This window comes from Apaloderma vittatum, unplaced genomic scaffold (genome assembly GCF_000703405.1).
Source record: "Apaloderma vittatum isolate BGI_N311 unplaced genomic scaffold, ASM70340v1 scaffold17309, whole genome shotgun sequence".
NCBI lineage: Eukaryota > Metazoa > Chordata > Aves > Trogoniformes > Trogonidae > Apaloderma > Apaloderma vittatum.
Window position 1 is genome coordinate 12,132 of NW_009735990.1, and position 19,248 is coordinate 31,379.

The 19,248-nt window shown below is 44.8% G+C and overlaps 1 protein-coding gene across 2 annotated transcripts in view; it reads left to right on the plus strand.

The window, feature by feature from the left end:
• The first annotated feature begins 7,491 nt into the window (after positions 1-7,491).
• The window catches only part of TOM1L2 (target of myb1-like 2 (chicken)), a 33,065-nt gene continuing 21,308 nt past the window's right edge, over positions 7,492-19,248 (plus strand). Inside the window, exons 1-7 of one of the 2 annotated variants that reach the window (XM_009876816.1) lie at positions 7,492-7,571; positions 8,244-8,322; positions 9,883-10,032; positions 14,265-14,399; positions 15,351-15,509; positions 16,224-16,340; positions 18,976-19,109. In XM_009876816.1, the coding sequence (XP_009875118.1) occupies positions 7,534-7,571; positions 8,244-8,322; positions 9,883-10,032; positions 14,265-14,399; positions 15,351-15,509; positions 16,224-16,340; positions 18,976-19,109 (812 nt within the window). In that variant the 5' untranslated portion in view covers positions 7,492-7,533. The remainder of the gene's footprint in view (positions 7,572-8,243; positions 8,323-9,882; positions 10,033-14,264; positions 14,400-15,350; positions 15,510-16,223; positions 16,341-18,975; positions 19,110-19,248) is intronic. The other variant, XM_009876817.1, reaches the window with a different exon arrangement.

The following is a 19,248-nucleotide window of genomic DNA, read 5'->3' on the forward strand; positions in this document are numbered from 1 at the left end:
CGGAGCGAGGAGCTGCTGCCGTATGACCTAGCTCTGAAGGACGGCTGTTTAGGGTACATGGGTCAACACGTTAGCTTTAATGCGCATACAGTGCACAGGAGGAAGTTCTGATTGCTTTTTTTTTTTTTTTAAAGCTAGATAGAAAGGACTGTTTAGGGTACATGGGTCAACATGTTAGCTTTAATGCGCGTACAGTGCACAGGAGGAAGTTCTGATTGCCTTTTTTTTTTTTTTTTAAAGCTAGATAGAAAGGCAGAGGGCTTTCTCTTTAAGGAAGCAGCAGTCTCTTTCCGCCATCTGTTTTGATGTCCACACGTCAATTGGTGGAGCGTGCTGTCGGCACCCAGCAATTTCTGCTGATGGGGGAACTTCCGTGAGAAGATTCCTAAGAAAAGTAGAGAAACACACCGTTCTGCTTGGAATCCTGATTCCAAATGCTTTTAAGGATTATGACTAAACCATTATTTGTGCCTGAGATGAACAACATCCGACTGCAGAGACTGCCTGGGCTGGGTTACCCTGTCAGGCTGTTACCGTGGTGCTGGAAAGTCCGCCTGGTTTTACAACCTGCAAATGCATCAAGACCTATAAGACGCGATAAACTGAGTCAGGCTGACATGCTCCCTCGCCTACTCTGATATTGTTAAAAGCATTCCTGGGTTTCTTTTTTTTTTTCTTTTTTTTCAGGTGAAGCTCTGATCTGAGTACGGAAGAAAAATCTTTATTGTACAGCTGTTAATATTTGTTTAATATGTATTAATCCAGTCACCTTGCTCTGCTTCTGAAGCCGCAGCGAGGCTATGCTCAGTCAACCAGTTGTACTTTCCTGCTCCTGAGAGGCTGAATTTGTGGGAGATGTTGGGCGACGTCTTTTCGGTAGCGTATCTGAATCAGAGGAATGTTGTAGCATAACTGTGAATACCATGTGGTTTTTAAAAAGACACAATAATTGCATATTACATATTCATGGTGGCAGGAAAGTGTGATCTGGAAGGTATGTTTGAAGAAGTTTAGCGTTCGGGCAGCAGCTTCAAACAGACAAAAACCTGAAAGTTAATCGGAGAAAATGACAGTTCCCACTTTACCGCTGAGCCTTCAAACAGCATTCGAGCTAAACACCCCTCATGATTGCACACGTGCATGTCCACAGCTTCTCTTGTCATTTTAGTTTAATGTAGACTCTGAAGTTATTACCAACTATGATTATTCATTTATTCAGCACCAGAAACTGGCAAAACAATGCGTGGAGGACGGATGACTTCATCCCGCGGGATTCCAACGTACGTATGGCTAAAATCAACAGAAAAAATCAACGTGGATGACCAGTGCTGCAGCAGTACAACCCAAATCACATGATTATTGATTTATTCAGCACCAGAAACTTTGGCAAAACAATGCGTGGAGGACGGATGACTTCATCCCGCGGGATTCCAACGTACGTATGGCTAAAATCAACAGAAAAAATCAACGTGGATGACCAGTGCTGCAGCAGTACAACCCAAATCACGTTTTCCTGTAATGCCTTGCAGTTCAGACTGAGCCCGTTTGTTCTAGCTGACTGGCTTTTTCTTTGGAAGTGTGAAGCTCAGCATTTTCAGAGCACTGTGAAATAAGGAATGTAGAAAAAGGACTTGGAGCAGTGAGGTGGCTAATTGAAAAATGCTATTGGAGCTGTGCTTTCTAACAAAGAAACTGGCAGGGTTTTATGAGTAAGTCACTTCAGAGTTGAGTTTTGATCTTGAATTTCGAATGAGCCACATTTCTTTTTTCAACAGCGTTTTGATAAAAGGGGGGCAAAACCCCCTCCTGCTGGTGACCGTAATGTCTAAGTGTCCATGACCGTCTTTCTAAAAGCAAATCTAGAAAAGCAAAGCGAGAACAGGCTCTTAGGCCCAGAAGTATCCAGCCGTGTCATTCTAGTGTGTCCGTCTTCCGAATGAGATGTCTGGAACTCGGCAGCCATGCGAACGCTGAGGATCTTTAGTCTTACCTTCATGTTGCTTGCACGGCTGAAATCTGTTTCCGTGGCCTCTGTATGGTCTTTCCCCAGGTCTTCCTGACGGTGCCGTGCAGGTCGTTGATGATTTGTTGAATCTGAGAGAGACAACTGCGGTCACAAAACATAATGATGCTTTAAAGCAAGGAAATTCTATGCGCTACAGCTCAGAGGAGAGATGTTATCATCTCATTCAATAGCTTATCTTCCCCTGTGAGCTATCTTGTGTGGTTTGCGTTGCCTTGCAAAAATTCTTCTTTTTTCCCCCGAAAGACCATTCTATAAAAACATTTTGCATTTGACCCCAGCTGATAGCCAGTGCTTCTGAGAGGGCTCCACTGTGCTGAAGGAAGGGGCACCAGGAGGATGGAAGTAAAAAACCTGCTAATATGTGGCTTCTTCTGTTCGCTGTCAGATATTACGCGGAGTGAAATACAAGACATTTGGCTGTTTGATGTGCCGATTTCAGTCGCGGAGCACAGCTGGTAGGCAGGTGGACTGTTAAGAGGCAAGACAAAGATCTAAGGTCTGCGATCTTCTCTGAACTTCCAAGCAAAAAAAAAAAAAACCACCCAACAAAAAAAGATGGTTTATGATGCTTGAACACTGAACGCTGTTGGAGGGAAGGGGAGAAATCTGGATCTCTGTAACAGAGTGCATTGGTTCTCCTTGCATAAACAGAAGGTGATTTTTCATGCATAATTCCTCCCAAACATATGAATCGTGAGTCTCTGAAGCAACATCTGGAGAAGTCTCAAGAGAGACAACTGTGATTTCTCTGAACACAAAGATCTGTTCGTTCAGGAGATTCTGGTGTTCCGGCAGAAAAGAAGGCGATTCTCCCATTTTCACTTAATGTGATTTGTAGCTAGTGCAACATTTAACTTTTTCTTTTGCCTTTTATTTCAAGAACATTACTTTTTTGGTACTGATGGGTAGACCTTTTGGGGGGATTTTTGCCCTGGTCATGCCTGCTGTCGTCATTCTGCTAGAGTAGCTGCTCTCAGGGCTTCCAGCAGTCTGTTTTCTGTCTCAGCTGCATAAACGTGGTTGTGGCACATGAGTTAAGGAGCACATGGACTTCAGCTTGGGCAGTTGCAATCCTAACAAAAATCTTGTGACCGTCTCCATTAGCAGGGTCAGTATTGTGGTCAGAGACAAGCGCTGGCGAGGGGAAGCAGGAAAGAGCGAGGAATTCTGCTTTGTCTCATCCGTGAGTGAACAAAGTCAACTTTTGAGAGTGTCGTCAGCATTGAACTGGAACTTTGAAGTGAAAGCAGGACAGACCGAAAAGGGCTGCGAGAGCAGCTTCTCAAGGACAGCCAGTCTTAGCATTTCTTTCTTAAGTGACTTCTGAGCTGGTTTCAGGGTGGGTGGTAAAATTCTTTTTTTCCCCCGGCTTTTAAAAGAGCGTTCCTGTCCTGCCCTGCACTGCCTGTTTATTATGAGGTGGTTGCACGGGCATTTCTGACTTGATTTCCTTGTGGTGACAGCTCTCAGGTTGGAGCAGGTTGCTTGAGAAGAGGCTTGGCTGGGGATGGAGGGGGGATGTGTGTGCACTGAGACTATTTACACGGAAAACTTGACGCTGCTGAACAGCGCCTTCTGAATCCCAGAGCCGTAAAATGTGCACGGTTTCGGAGGGAGCAGGGAAGTACTGATATTGCCATTTGACAGAGTGTGGAAATGCGGCCACGGGAGTTGGATCTCAGAGGGAAGGTGTGAATGAAAAAATAGCACAATTTTTTCTCCTTTTCTTTGCAGACTCGAGATAAGCTAATGCTTGCGTGTGCATATGCAGTGTCCAAGGTCTGCAGCATGTCAGGCGCGGAGTGCCAGATTGTCTTTCTTTCTCCCAGAACATTTGGGCTTTAATTTGGGAAACGTGGTGGGAACCGATAGCATCTTGTTTCAGAGAGAGACTTTCCGATAATCTCGCTGGTGGTGTCACGTCTCCGCGTGAGACGTTAGCTCCTGGCCCCCCGCTGCGGTGCCAAAGCTGGCGATAACGCAGCGCTCGGGGCTGCTCGCGGGTCAGAAGCTGTGCAAGGCACCCTTGGCACCCGGGCTGGGAGCTGCCAGCTCGTTTGTTAAAGCAATTAAACTATACCATAAACTCGTTCAGTTCAGCAAGGGGAAGGGCAGGAGGGGCTCCTCCTCGTCGCCTTTTTCCTTGTCTGATTTAACATTTCTGATGTCACCCAGGAATCCTCTGGTCATGTTCCAGAGTCCTTGTTTGAACCGGTGTCATTGAGATGCTTTTTAATGAGGTTGAAAGAGAGGAACTGGTGATTTTTTTGAACGGGGATTTGTGTGATTTGCGTGGCAATCCTTTGCAGTTCTGTGATAGCTTCCAGAATCTGTTTAATCTTTTCAGTCGTGTCTGTTGGCTGCTTGAGGAGAAGCCTTGGAGAGATGCGTGGCTTCGAAAACATCTGTTAAATACTGAGCAGGTTATTGCGTATTTTAAATTTGCTGCCTTTTGGATACGTTGGGTAGGGGTTCTCTTACAGGATGAGCGCAGGCAGAGCTGTTTCACCAGAAATCCAGAACTACAACCTGCTGCGTTTTGGTTCTGCAGGAGCTCTCCAGGCTTTCAATTCGTGGCAGCGTAATGCTGTTCTTCAGACAAAGCACACACAAGCCCATTTGCCTTCTCTGCAGTCAGTTAACTTCTTTCTAACAGTTGAGAGAGCACTGCAGCAGCAAATCTGGGTCACACACCCTACAAAGGACAAACGACTCCAGATGACAAGGGCTCTGTGTGCTGAAGAAGAGACTAAAATTAGCTTCTGACTCGTATTCGAATTAAAAATTACCCAAGGGGTAAAGGACTAATTCTCAAAAAGACAACTCTTATGTCTTAAACCCACACATTCTCGACAACCTTCTACTCCAGCAGAAATGCAAAAATAAAAAGGCAGTGACCAAACCTTCTGGGAGAAAGGGGATTTTGTTTTCCTTAGTGTGTCTCGGAAGGGAAATAGGAATGAGGTTCCTGGGGACCCCAGAGGAGTGTTCTGGGCCACCTTCCCTGCAGGGCTGCAGCAGCATCTCGTCACTGCCATCTCCAAAATATCACCGTTTTTAGCTGTGGAGTAGTGCCATATACACATTTTGTCAAAATGAACCATAACTAAACGGGTCTTACAAGACCAATGAATGAATGAGCTGCTAGCACAACTTTGTGCGGGATCAGCACTTTCCACAAGCATTTATAAAAAGGGCTGGCAGAACCGGAGAGTACGAATATTGCGAAGTCGCTGCCTGATGCCAAGTGCTGTCAAGGACACAAATTTTCTTAATATAGTTTTAGATTAAGAAAACAAATCATACACCAAGATTACGGAATACCCTCTATTTAAGGCGTAATCTCTCATTTTGCAGCACTGGGCTTATAAATCCTTTGCAGCTTTGGAGATCACCTTCTCCAGCAAAGCAGATGTAGTGATTTGTTTTGTATCTCTGAATATTTTTCTGTAAAGTTAAATAAAATTATTTTTCTGTAAAGTTAAATAAAATGTTTATCTAAGCAGCAAGGACGATATGGAGGTGAAGGCTGATCGCATCCTATAGCAGTAAAGCCTTATGTACAGTATAAGAACAAAATGGAGCTAAAAAAATGGTTGTTAAAAGGAGATTTGCACAAAGATGGTGTCTCCCAAAAAAATAAACAGCTCTGCCTGTGCTCTTCCTTAAGAGAATCCCTGCCTAACAGAGCCTAAATGCAGTAAATTAAAAGTACTCAATAACCTGTCCAGTTCACTGAACATCTGGAAGAAGACCCAGGGGCGAAGACGGCTCAGCTGGGAGTTCTGCAGCCGCCGGTTTCTCCCCGGTGGGTTTCCTCCCTTGGGCAGCGATCTCCACGCCTTCCGAATGGGAAGTGAGGCCCCCAAAGGATGTTCTCCTGTTCTGTGGTCTCCTTTTCCATGGTGTTGGCTCCATTCCTGAGACAGAGAGTTTCTTTTCAGCATTCCCCGGTTGCATTTTGCATAGCTGTCCGGTTTGTCTCTGCAATTACTGTCCTTAGTGGAGCTGCTTTAGCCACCGTTTTGGTGCAGATAAGTCACTGAACCTTGAATTACCCAAACACACAGTCTTTCTCAAAATAAAATCCCATAATTATGGCCTAAGGGCATATATATCCTCGGTCACAACGATGGAAATGCTAAGGGGGAAAAACACTGTTGGTAAACAGAAAAAGGGGTGTGTGAAGTCCTTGGAGCCTGGCATTCGCAAACAGCACCTGCCTTGTTCTGGGGGACAGATCGAGGTCAGATATAAAAGACAGAAGGATAGTTAGAGAAGATGTTGTTGTTGTTTCCGCTTTAAAATGTTTAGAAGTTGGTTTTTTCCTAGGTGCATTTTACATTTGAAAAATGCTTTTGCTCACCCTCTTTGCCTTTCAACGCCGGATGCCAGGGATATGTAGAAAAACCTGGGCTAATTTTGCAAAGGTCACTGGCTTGAAGATCCCCTTTTTAGGTCTCTGTGGCTTTATGTTCAACTCGATAGCCTTTCTGGATGTGGGTAGTGTCACGCAGATAGGCTTTGAATGCTGCAAGTGAGAAGTGTGAAAAATTCAGGGGATGTTCTAGGCACCACTAGACAGATCTCTATTGATTTAGGAGGAAATCCCAAGGAAGAAATAGTTCAACTGATTACTTGAAGCTATGGTTATGCTACTTCTGCAGACGTCTGTAAATTAAACTGCCAACGGTTGGCATCTGCCACTGTCCCAGTGCTGCAGGTCATCCTTCCCGTAGGATTTATTGCCATGCCGGAGCGATTTACCTGCCATACAAATAGTGAGGGAGCATCTGGGAGTCAGGAGGAAGGCAGATAGTGCTTGGGGGTGTGCACGGAACCCCAGCACGGAGAGGAGATTGGGGACAGAGGGGAACAGCCCCTGGGCAATCAGATATTGAGGGATGGGAATAAAAGGGTTCTGGGCAAAAAGGGGTCCCCATGAATGACATCATGACCTGAACTGTTGTGTCTGGAATGTTTTCACATAGTGGTAGTTCTTTTCACGCTGAAATTTTGGACTTTTCACCCTGGAATTGTGTCTCCAAGTTGCTATCTTTCCTCCCTCCATTCATGTGGAGGTTACTAGATAATACCTCAAGGAGGTTGTGTTGATTCGAGGGAGATGTTCCTACCTCATAACTTGCTAACAATACAGCATCGGAGAAGTTTAAATTGGAATTAGCTGACATTTCCCTGCTCTCCCAGGAATTCAGAAGTCTGAAGAACAGCCCATCTATGTGGGCTGAAGGTAATAAGCTTGAGAGATAATTGATTCTGTCTGGAAACCTCTACTCTGATCCCTAAAACCAGGAGGGAAGGCTTGACATTGCTTACAGACAGCAGGGACTTCTTTATTTTTTTGTCTTTCTGGATAGCTTCAGCTCAGAGTACCTGAAGATGGATTGAAGGACCTAATCAGGAAGATATGAAAAGATCTATTTTTCTTTTCCCTTACAGAAAAGGCCACAGATGGCTCTCTGCAGAGCGAAGACTGGACGCTCAACATGGAGATCTGCGACATTATCAACGAGACAGAAGAAGGGTACGTGCTATTTCAGCAAACTTTGAAAGATTCGTGCACGCAATCTTCATCCAGTCGTACTCAGCGTGCGAGGAGGCGCAGTGAGTCTGGAGGCAGACGCTCATAGTTTGAGTGCAGTTTGTGTGCTAGTTGCTTCCTTTTCCTGCTCCTTAGACGTTTCAGAAAACTCCTGCGTGGTGCAACGTGTTCTGTGCTCGGTCGCTGCTTGGGAGGGCTGGCATGAAAAACGTATTGTTGGATTGGGTACTGAGTTTGTACTCCTGGGGTTCTTGTTTTCAGCAGGTGTGTCTCTTTGCGGTGCCACAGTGCTATTAATTACAGCCATTTGAATAGAAAGCTGCTCTGATACGTCTCCTTCGGCATCAGAAAAGCTGTGCTGCTTGCTGGTCACTGGCCTTATGCCCTGGGCCTTTTGCTGGGTAGCTGGCAGGCTTTGATCAACATCCTGCCTTTTTGGAGGCCTTGGGCATTGCTCTGGTCTTGACTTACCGCTGTGATATCTTGTCTCCTCACGTAATTCTACACGACCTTCGTTTGGCTGTAGTTTCACGTAATCTGAAGTTAATACACTCTATCCAGCTGAAAACAGTAAAGGATTCCTTTTCCCACAGTATCTGGCATGCAAAAAGCTTGGCTGAGCTGTCTTTTAAAAACGATGTGTTTCTCCTCCAGCCCAAAGGATGCCATTCGAGCGCTGAAGAAGAGGCTGAATGGAAACAAAAATTACAGAGAGGTCATGCTGGCGCTGACGGTGAGTGGGGGCAGGCTGGAATGCCTCGAAAGGGCAGAGCTCTTGTCTTTTGTCATTTTCCTTTTCTTGGCACTCTCCTGAACGTACACACTATTTACTTTAACAGCTACCACTCTGCCCTTTTCTCCTCTCCAATTGCCTCCTCGCTTCCTCGAGGAGAGTTGCTGGAAGCTTTGCATAGTGTTTTTCTGACTCAGTTGACTTCTCCTTTTTTTCCTGGGCTCTTATTCATTCCAAGTACTGACTGAGGAAAGTTAAAGTAGCCCAAATGGATTTGTGTACCCTTTGGGGCTTTCCCTTTTATTCTCATCTCCCTGTGTCCAACGGTGTCCCCACTCCAAGGCAACAGCTGCGGGCAGATCTGCAAGTGAGGATGATGAACTTGCTGTATTTTCAGCTTCATGAGTAGCTGATGCGCGATTTCCTTTGTGAGTGGATCTCTGTAGGAGCCTCGCGTTAATTTATGCTGATCTAATTTCACTCAGTAGAGCATCAATTGTATTCCATGCATTTAGGCAGCCCTGCTAAGGTGTGAGATAATTTGCCGGTGACCTTTCCTACTGATGACATTAGCTGGGGCTTTTCTGGGTAACGCGGCGCTCCCGAGCGCGCGGTGCCGGGCAGGCTCCGCGCCGCAGCGGCCTGACGAATGAGCAGTGGTGACTAGATCGAGTTCTCCTGCTGTGGGTAGGTGATCTGTATGATTCTTTCCCACGGCTCTCGTTGCGTCTCCCTGACGAGGCGTGACTGTACTTTCTGTCTTCTTGCCATTTCCTATCCTGGATTGTCATTTTGACAGATTACCGGCGACCAAACCACGAGATTATCCATTGTGCAGCAAAGAGCGAAATTCATCAGGAACAAGGCCGTGTCATCACGGCTGATGAAAGTAGCTGAAGTAGGAGAGTAATTACAGACTCCTCAGATACAGAGTCGCAGCGGTTATTAGGGATGGCTGTAAGGAGAAGTGACGCGTTGGATTTATCTCCATGCTAATCATGTTCTTCAGAGAAAAATCAACAGCTGTTCTTCCGTGGCAGTTGAATGGCAAGTGGAAGGTGCCTCTAGCTAGGTTGCAGGGGGAAAATATGTCAAAGTATAACCTGTCAGTGCATTCACAAGGGAGTGTTTTGAATGAGTGAAGATCATTCACCTGAATTCCCAACCCTAAAACATGGCTTATAGCTCAGAGCGACCAGGTCCAGCTGTGTTCCAGGCACATAGAAAATGAGGGAGTGCCACAGCTGTAACGAGGAGGAAACTTTGGATTTCTTCACCTTGGAAACAGGCAAAGGTAGATGACAAAAGTGCTTTAACCCTAATGGTGGGTGAGGTATGTCTAAATGTGTGTGTAGACAGGAAGCTTTTTTGTAAAATTGGAGAAGAAAAGAAGAATTAACAGTGTAAGTGTAATTTCTCCTCGCTTTTCTATCCCTCCCATTAGAATTTTAAAAATAAATTAAAAGAAAAACCAAACAGAAATGAACCACACGGGTGCTGTGTGTCTGATCAAGCTTTGCTCTAGCAATGAATGGCTTTTTTTTTTTTGTGTGTGTGTAGGTGTTGGAGACCTGTGTGAAGAACTGTGGCCATCGCTTTCACGTCTTAGTGGCAAACCGCGACTTCATCGATGGCGTTCTGGTGAAAATCATCTCGCCCAAGAATAATCCCCCCACTATTGTACAGGATAAAGTACTAGCGCTGATTCAGGTACACAGCTTGTCTCTGCTTCCATATGTCGCTGCCTGAAATAAGGACTGTCTGCTTCAGCGCTACGCGTCGCTGAACATGCTGTCATCATTAAAAATGTGGCAAGTTACTCGTATGTAAAAACAAACAATATATCCAGATTGGCAGGGAAGAGCAGACATGCACATGCATAGATATTTTATCCAGGGAGAAATGTCTGGCTTCTGGTTAGAGAGGCACCACTCTACTCTAAAACAAGGGGACTTAATAAAAGAGCAAGACATGGCTTTGGAATTTAACAGTCACTCCTAGAAGCTGGAGACCTGTTTCTGTGACAGGCTTGTCATCAGAGGTCAAGAAATTTCTGTGAGCTGCAGAACCTTTCTGTGCCTGTTTCCCTGACTGTAAAATGGAGCTGTTTCCCTCCATTAGAAAGCATTCTGAATTCCTTTTCACCATGATTATAGAAAAGTAAATGACCATATAGGAGTTAAAATGGTTTCGGTGTCTTTTCTCTGGTTATTGTGCAGTAAAAGTGCATTGTCAGATCCTTGCCTGCAGTGGGGGACTTCAGGCCTGTCTGCCACTTCTCCTTCTGTGTAGCATAACAATAAACAGCCACGTTAATTCCACAAACCATTAGCAACACATGAGGAAGCATTGGTGCCTGCCTGGAGGAAATCTGACAATTATGGGAAGCTTTATCACTAAGCTCCTACGGGCTATTGCGTACACCAGAGACTGAAAGACCCCACGTATTTAAAATGATATAAACCTGCCGCAGCGTTTCTTCTGGGAAGGTATTTACAAACGTGCAACGGAGCTTTTCAGATAGACTTTTGGTTTTGTGGCAAAGCACGCGGTTGGCTTTTTGCTGGCTTATTTGTTATTTGGATACAGATAGGACATCGTTAGAGAATGTAAATGGAAAGGAATGATTTCCAAGCAGAAATAGGCTGGGTTGGGGACTCAGGTGGGCACTGCAGCGGGGTCTCTGGGGTCCCTTTATTTCTGGTCTCTGATCTCCATAGCACAAAAGTAAAGAAATTATTAAAAGCAATTCTTGTGCATCTGACTGAGCCCTTGGAGGTCTGCCTGCTTTGGTGCGAGAGCCGCTGCATGCAGTGACCAGGAGATGAGGTTAAATACTGACCCAAAAAGAGAAGCTGTGGGTGTGTGTCCGTACTGTTTGCTCTGCTACGGCGTTTTAGAGAGGGTCGGTTCCGCTGGGTCCTGGTTAAGTGGATTCCCAGTCATCGAGGCAACCGAGATGGAAGTGTTTGTAACAAAACCAGAAAGCCGCAGTCGTTGCCTCAGTGTATTAAACAGAGCTTTATCGGAGCAGGCTTAGTGCAGTAGAGCTAAAAGCCTCGCTCTGGGTACTAAATGCTTTTCGGTATGAAAAGCCTGAGAATTACGAAAGTTGCCTGTGGGTGGGTTCTGTTAACTGGGGGTGGTAGGGACTTTGTTTTCCAGATTGCCTGACAAGTTTGGAAGAGTGACTGCAGTCACTCATCTCAAGTGCCCTGTGGACACCCGCTCCCAAAATAGCCCGTTCGTCAGGACCACTTCGCTCAGCTTAGATTCTGCTCTTCACAACTCCCTGTGCTTGGAGTTAACTCCATTCCAGGGGACTGATCTCTTCTCAGCTCTGCTCCACTAACGCCGCATTTATCCCTTTCTGTAGGCTTTTTACAATTTGGTATCAGGGAATTAATAAGAACAGAATGAGAGGATTAATACCAGTGAGAAGCATGGGAAAAAGCTCTACAAACAGGATATGTCTTCAGCCATACAGCTCTTGTACTTCTGGGCCTTTCCATAGCAAGGGTGGATGAAGCTGCCACCCAGTTTCTTATCTAGAGGCTTGACTGCTGTGACGTGTGTTGCACTGAGATGATGTTTTAGCGTGTGTTAACACACTGCTTATCCTCCCTTCTTCACCTTGCTAAAAGGCCTTGAAAATACTCCTTACTGCTGTGCCTCTGGTAGGAACCTGCGTTTCACCTGAGAGTTCATACCACCTCACCGCCCCGTAGCTGAGCCCTGTCATCAAACATGAAGCGTGGGAAGACTTTTAGTGGCACGGCAAAATTTTTTGAGGGTGCACGTCTGACACTGGAAAAATTGCTTTGGGACGGTCACCGATTTGGGGGATGGATTTGCAATGGTATTGAATTAACTTGTTTGGGCACACCAAGGTGCAAAGTAGGATTTGTACAGCAGCATCTTTAAGTATCTATGTTTGATAGTCTGGCCCAAAGTCTGAGAAGATCTGAATTCAGTCTCCCCTCTGGCGTACACTTGCTGGGACAATGGGCAAGTCTCCGAAGCTCTGTGTGTAGCTCCTTATCTGTAAAGCAGAGCTAATATTACCGTTGCCTAGTTGAATTGTGAGCTGTCTGGGGCAAGGATTGTCTTACAACGTGTGTAGAGAGCACTTAGGACAATAGTGCCCAGTCCTGCTTGTGACCTCCGAGGGACACACTGGGGTAGATAATGCCCCCAGCTCAGGCGAAGAAGAATACAAATGGAAGTGTCTCCTTTCTCCAGGAAAGAGACTTGCAGAAGAGAGAATGTATTACAAAAGTATAGGGCAGATGAAGTGAGTTTGCTGTCCTTAGTGCCTACAATAAAATTTTCCAGTGGAACGGGATGCATTCGTGTGTCCTCATTAAAAGTTGGGGGCCTCAAAGTTTCTTCTGAGTGATTACTGACTAGAGCACCCCTTGCCTAACATCTTGCACTCGGACTTGCGAGTAGGGTTGAAGTGGGGAACACCGTTGTGTAGAAGCATCGTTCAGATGACGCCTTATGTAAACTGAAAATGCAGAGAAAGTGCGAGGATAGAGTTACTTGTACAGTCAGTACGTCCGTCAGAGTTCGGGGTGGTTTGGAAGGTCAGTTCCAAGGAAACAGAACTGCTCTTTGCAGTCAGAGCTGTTTTCTCTGGCTCGAATAGGGCTGTTCGGGCTTGCACTGCATCAGAACAGCGGGTACGGTTAATTGACTTTTAAAAAAGCAGAAGAGCAAACCCAGAATTGTTGGCTTACAACTGATAATGAAATTATCTCCCCGGCACGTAGGGTAGGAAATGCTCTTTCTCGGAATTGAATAGAGTAGGAATTTAAGTTAAATATTAATATTAATTCTTGTCTTGCTTTGCTGTTTTAGATTTCTCTCCTCTCGGATAAAAAAAAAAGTTTTTAAAAACAGCCTTTAAAGTAAAAATAGTCAAAGAGCTAGTGTAAAAGTGATGACTAAATGAATTAAGTTCAGAGCCCACACACATGTCTCGCAGTAGTTCTGGATCCAGCACGCTGATACTCTACCCTCACATATGTGGGGGTTTGTGGAACGCTTCATTTTTAAATGAGTCATAATATTTCAATTTTTCCTTCCTCTAATTTTTTAATACTTGGCCAATTCCCAACAAAAGTGAAAGGGGGTAGAGGCTTTCAAGATATTATACTCCTCGCAGCTTCGTACAGGAGGCTGGCTAGCGGAGAGAAACACTTAGTACTCCCACTGAAGAAAAAGCTTGAATGTGAATTGAAGTTTTTTTAGGCACCAGAGAATTCGTGCGGGAGAGGTATTTTGAGTGTTCTGGCTGTGGGACATTCTCCCTTTAAGCTTATTCTTCCTGACACACCAGGGTGTTGGATATGCTCTATAAGAGCTTCATTAGTTCTGCTGCTCATGGGACTGCATGTTTCACAGTATGAGAACCTCAGAAACTACTTTTTTTAATTTCTGTTTGGTCCAAATAAAATACTGAAGACAACTCGACAGCTGGGTTTTTTTCATCGGTAGCAAATGAGGATGTTTTACAAAGTAAATTGGGATGGCCTGAGATAGCTGTGTGACTTTATGAATTTTGCTTAGATCAATTTAATCTTTCACAGACTTTTTTCTGCTGGGTCATTGGCCATAGAATGTGCAAGAAAGGATCAGCATGCAGTCGCTGCGAAGTAGAGATCGGCAGAGGCTTTCATCTGCATTTACAGATTTTGATGGTGTCAGGGGCTAGACATAGCTACTTGTATGCTGGGTTCCTGTCTATTTTATATTTGAACAAAATGTGTATGTGACTGTCTTGATAACATTTAAAGGATCCTTTAGACCGGGTCTAATGATTGCAGCGACCCTTTGAAGGTGAAATACTCGAAAGCTTTTATAGCCGATACCTGTGGTCAGGGTGGAGCTGGAACTTCATTTGAAAGGTTTATGGATAATCCCCTCATGTCTTCCAGGCTTGGGCCGACGCCTTTCGAAGTAGCCCTGATTTAACTGGAGTAGTGCATATTTATGAAGAACTCAAGAGGAAAGGCATAGAGTTTCCCATGGCAGATCTCGATGCTCTGTCTCCAATACACACACCACAGAGGGTAAGCTGCAGCATTGCAATTCCAGGGCTATTTTCCCTAAAGAGTTGGATAACTACTCTTCTTTCCCTTCCTGTTTCTCTGAAATTGTCTCATTTTCTCACTCCGGGAAGGATTTTTTTTTTAATAGTGAAAGGGCACGTAGGAGAAGCGTAATGCAGCTGTGTTTGACAGGCTGGTAAGCTAATGGGATCTCCTCCCTCGAGTCAAACATCAATCTGAGAAGAGAGTTTGGAGGAGATTTGTACACTTGTCTTGTACCACAGAACCACCAGACAAATGCAACTGATTTGCTCAGGGAAAGTCCAGCAGGTGTACGATTGAGATTTACTTCTTCTGCCCAAAAGTGTGGTTGTTCCTGTTGGTGATAACCCAGAACCAAGGCCTGGTTGTGTTTTTAAAGGTGTACAGCGTCTGAATCTCTCACAGAGCTCATTGTAATGTAAAATCCTTACACCTCTGAAGTGTTAGGTCTCGAAAGCTGACAGAACTGCTGCAAGGGAGTAACTTAATGATCACAGGTGTTCTGATTATTCACTCTGAAACTGAATGTAATGAATCTTTGAAGTGGGAACTGTAAGTGATCAAGGACTGAAAGATTACAATTCTTGTGTCAAGATTAATTAAATGCAGTATCTGTGTATCACATCACTTTTTGCAGCTTAATTCTTAGCTTAAAATCATTTATTACCTTTGCCTCTTGTTTTTGTTTTGTTTCTCACTTTTCTTGTAAAGGTAAATTGACTTAAATGCACGTGGGTTGGGTCGAAAGATACGGGCACGCATTTTTGTTCCATTTATGGGCTCGCCTGCCAGCTTCTTCTTGTAACTCCACTGACCTTTTCCACAAGGTGCAATTATGTTCTATATTTGAGCATACTTGGCCTGAGGTTGCTGACAAAGCAAGCGCGTCCACGACTCAGCTTTTGAACTTCTGTCTTTCTGATATGGCAGAGCGTTCCCGAAGTTGATCCTGCAGCAAATATGCACAATTCACAGTCTCAGCAGAGGATGAGCACCAGTTCTTACTCTTCCTCTTCTCCAACGGCGTATTCTGCTCCTCAGGCCCCAGCTCTGAATGTGACTGGTCCCATCACTGCTAATTCCGAACAGGTATTGGGAGGATGATTCTTCTGAGGGAGACTCTTTCAGCGCATGAAATTAGAAACCAATTTGCAGGGGAACTTTCTTTTCAACTCTTTGGAGTTTAAGTGCCTCCTAGGTCTTACTTAGTAATTTTTCCTCCTGTTACGACTGTAAAATCCAGGCTTCTGTTTTGTACACGTGGCTTCCTAATGGCAGCGGTTACGCAACCTCACAGCCCGACACGCGGTCAGCTCAGTGGTTGGGTGGTAGGTTCGCAGTCCTTGTCATCAGCCCCACTCCTTTAAAGGCACAGAGTGTCTTGTAGATGGAGGAATTCCAACAGGGAGTTAACTCCGTATCCATAAGACCCTTGCAAATGCCCCGATGGAAGATCATCTTCTCTCTCTGCAAAAATAATGACTTCGGAGCCAAAGATCCTGCTCCCCACACATGAATGAGGCACGCAAGGTGTGCTGCAGCTGAGGTCTGGTTTTAGCTGCTGTTTCCCTTCCACACAAGCATAGCACATCTGGGTTTGTGATGATAGCGAGTGGTTCTGCAAAGTTCTTTTCTTTCTCTGTTGCTTTTGTAAAATTCTCTCCTGGGTAAACTTTTTATCTTTACTTTTTTTTTCCTTTCTCTGCTAGAATGTCTGGAGCCTCAGATATCAAGTCAGAAAGAACCAGTGGTATCACAAAGTCAGTTCTTGAAATTTTACTGGTTTTTTTTACCCCAATTTAGATTGCCCGGCTGCGCAGTGAACTGGATATTGTTCGTGGGAACACAAAAGTGATGTCTGAAATGCTGACAGAAATGGTACCTGGACAAGAGGATTCCTCAGACCTTGAGTTACTCCAGGTAACAGTTTCCTAGCAAATATGACACTGATGCTTTCTGGTTTCTAGTTTCTCTGGAGGATGTGTTTTTTGTTGTAGTTCACTTCTCTGCCTTGGTTTGCTAGATGGACATAGTGAATGCTGGCTGTGCTTGACCCTGGCTGGTCTCATCACTCAGTGTTCTTCATTTGTTAGAGCTTCCAGTGACAAGGATTTCCTAACTTCCCTTGAAACTTGTTCCAGTGCTTTCTTCTCTATGTAGCTAGAAATTTTTCTCAATGTTGGGTATAAGGTCTCCTTTACTACAGAGCAGCTTAGAACTGCCATAGGCTCTGCAAGCCTTGAGCATTTCTGCTTCTCTCACATCCTCCATCCTCACTTGTGCTGTGTCAAAACATGCTATGCAGGGAAAAGAACACTCCATGTTTCCAGCTGAACTAAATATTGCCCAGGGTCTATGGACTCTCTGCCACTTGAAATCTTATATCTGAGCTAACTGCCTTTCCAGAAGTTGTACTGTAGCTTCTCCTGAAGGCAGTGTCTTAAGGCAGGCGCTCAGGCAAAGTTGTATGCCGTCTGGAGCGTTAGACTGGGTAATCAGAAGGGATTTCTTTGCTGGAAAGTCTCAATCCTGTGCAGCATTTGTCATTGCAAGAGGGAAAACGGTGTAAGCTGAGCTCACATACCTGTTTCTCTAGGCCAGTGGTAGCAGAGGGGCCTTTTGGCTAAGGAAAGTCACAGTTCATCATACAACACAGAGGAGGAATGCTGTGATCTAGCGTTCCAGCTGCTGCCCTTAACGTGGTATTTGCCTTTCCGTAGCTTCAGAAATAGGCTTCTGTGTTGATCCTCCAGCAGGGAGGATGGGCTCCCGCAGCAGCACATTTGGAGGAAGGCAGAGAATTGCTCTCTGTGATACATCGGAGTTTGAAATCCATCCAGCAATTGGTCTCTCCCATGCAGCGGTGTTTTGTGTTTGTTTCGGAGCCATCGTGGCAGCTGATGAGAGGTTTTGCAATAAAGACCCTTTCAGTTCCTGCCCATTTGGGTCGGACTGCTTGGAACAAAAGAAGCTTCCAGGAAACCACAGCAGAGCAAACCAGCGTAGAACAGTTTCCTTACGTTCGGAGACAACTGCCAACGTCTTGACAGCGTAAGCTTACAGCGTAGCTTTAAGGTGAAAGAACTTGATCATGGAGTGACAGCAACAATTCTTTCTCCCAACTGGTTCCCTTCTTTGACTGATGCATCCTAAATCTGAATCACAGAGCTGGGGAGAACCCCTTTTTGATCACAAAGGATGGTTAGTCTTTTGAAAGCCATGAGCCGGGTGCTGCATGCAAGGAGTCCTCTCTTTGAGGTTTATATAGCCCTCCTCCTTAAATAATTCCTGACATTTTCTCCAACAATCGAATGTAAACAGCTTGCTAGAGAGCCAGCTCTGAGCAGAATAGATAGGTACTGTCAGCCCTCTCGGAAAGGCAGCAAACAAACCTCTGAAATGTCACAATCTGCTTCGAAAGTGATGGGATCAAAACTGACATTGGAGAACACATTCCTCAAGCTGTTAAGGCAGCTGGATTGCACTAGGTGAAATTTATCCAGAGCTTAGGATGTCAGACCAAGCAAGGAAAACAAACATATTTTTGCTTTCATCCTGAAGGTTGTGTACCAACAAGTCATCCTTGTTTAGTGCGGAATTTTTGCTGTGAAGTGGAGCTGGGGAGGGCGAGGTAGAAGATGACAGAGGGACATGCTTTAGTTGAAATGTCAGTGCTTATTGAAGTAAAACCGTGGGCCTAATCAGCGGCGCCGTGCCATTTGTCACGTTTCTTCTTGTAGTTCTTCCTCAACGGATCGGTTTTGACCTTTGGTCTTGAGGCCCTTCAGGAGTAAAGAATTCTGCTAAGTAATTGGTGATGGAAGAGACGTCCTGGCAGCATGAGGAGTCCTGGTTTAGGCAAACTCAGATCTATATTTCTTGGCATGAGACTTCCAAAATAAATGCCCTTACTCTATATACTTGGAAATTTTCTTCAGAAAGTCCCCACTGCCTTTTTGCAGCCTCTTGTCTGTGGACTTGCTTGGTTGAAGGGAAGGTTTCAGTACTGGAGTACGTGTGGAGTGACCATCTTCTGCTCCTTGTTTTATCTTCATCCTTGTGTCCTCAGTAGTTGGTCAGGTCTGTGTCCTCAACACTTCTCTTCCTAGCACACACTTGGCTACTTGTTGTAGCCCCAGTGAACTGTTTTTTCCTACCTGTTCCCCTCTTTGCATCTTTTCGTTTCTAAGGATGATATTGCCAAAAAGAGCAGATTGAATTTTCCTTGAAAGCTCTCTTCTGGAAAGCTGTTGTATTAACATGTTCTAATCTTAAACCAGATCACTGAAATACAGATATTTATTTTCTGAAGTGCTCAGAGTTAAAGAAGAATCAGGATGTTGAATTGTAAATAGGCTCTCAAGGTTTTATGCCATCGTCTCTTGAAGGGCATGTTTGATTAGATGTGCTTTTGGGTGACATTTAATCATGCAAAGATAGACTTGTCTTAGTGTTTCTCAGCTGGGGGATATGTTTGGCTACGAAGAGAGCTTGACTAAATCTGCTTATTGCTAGCTGCTTATCAGAACGTGTGTGCACAATGCATTCCTCCCAGGAACTGAACCGAACCTGTAGAGCTATGCAGCAGAGAATTGTGGAGCTTATCTCACGAGTGTCCAATGAAGAAGTCACAGAGGAACTGCTGCATGTGAATGATGATTTAAATAACGTCTTCCTCCGATACGAAAGGTGAGGCACCTTTTCCGTCAGCTGTTTACATTTACTCTGGGTTTTAACTTAAGTGTAAAGTAGGTCACTTGGCAAGAGTTGGCCATCTGGACCATAACAAAATGCAGACAACGAAACCACAGAAAGCTTTTATGAAGTC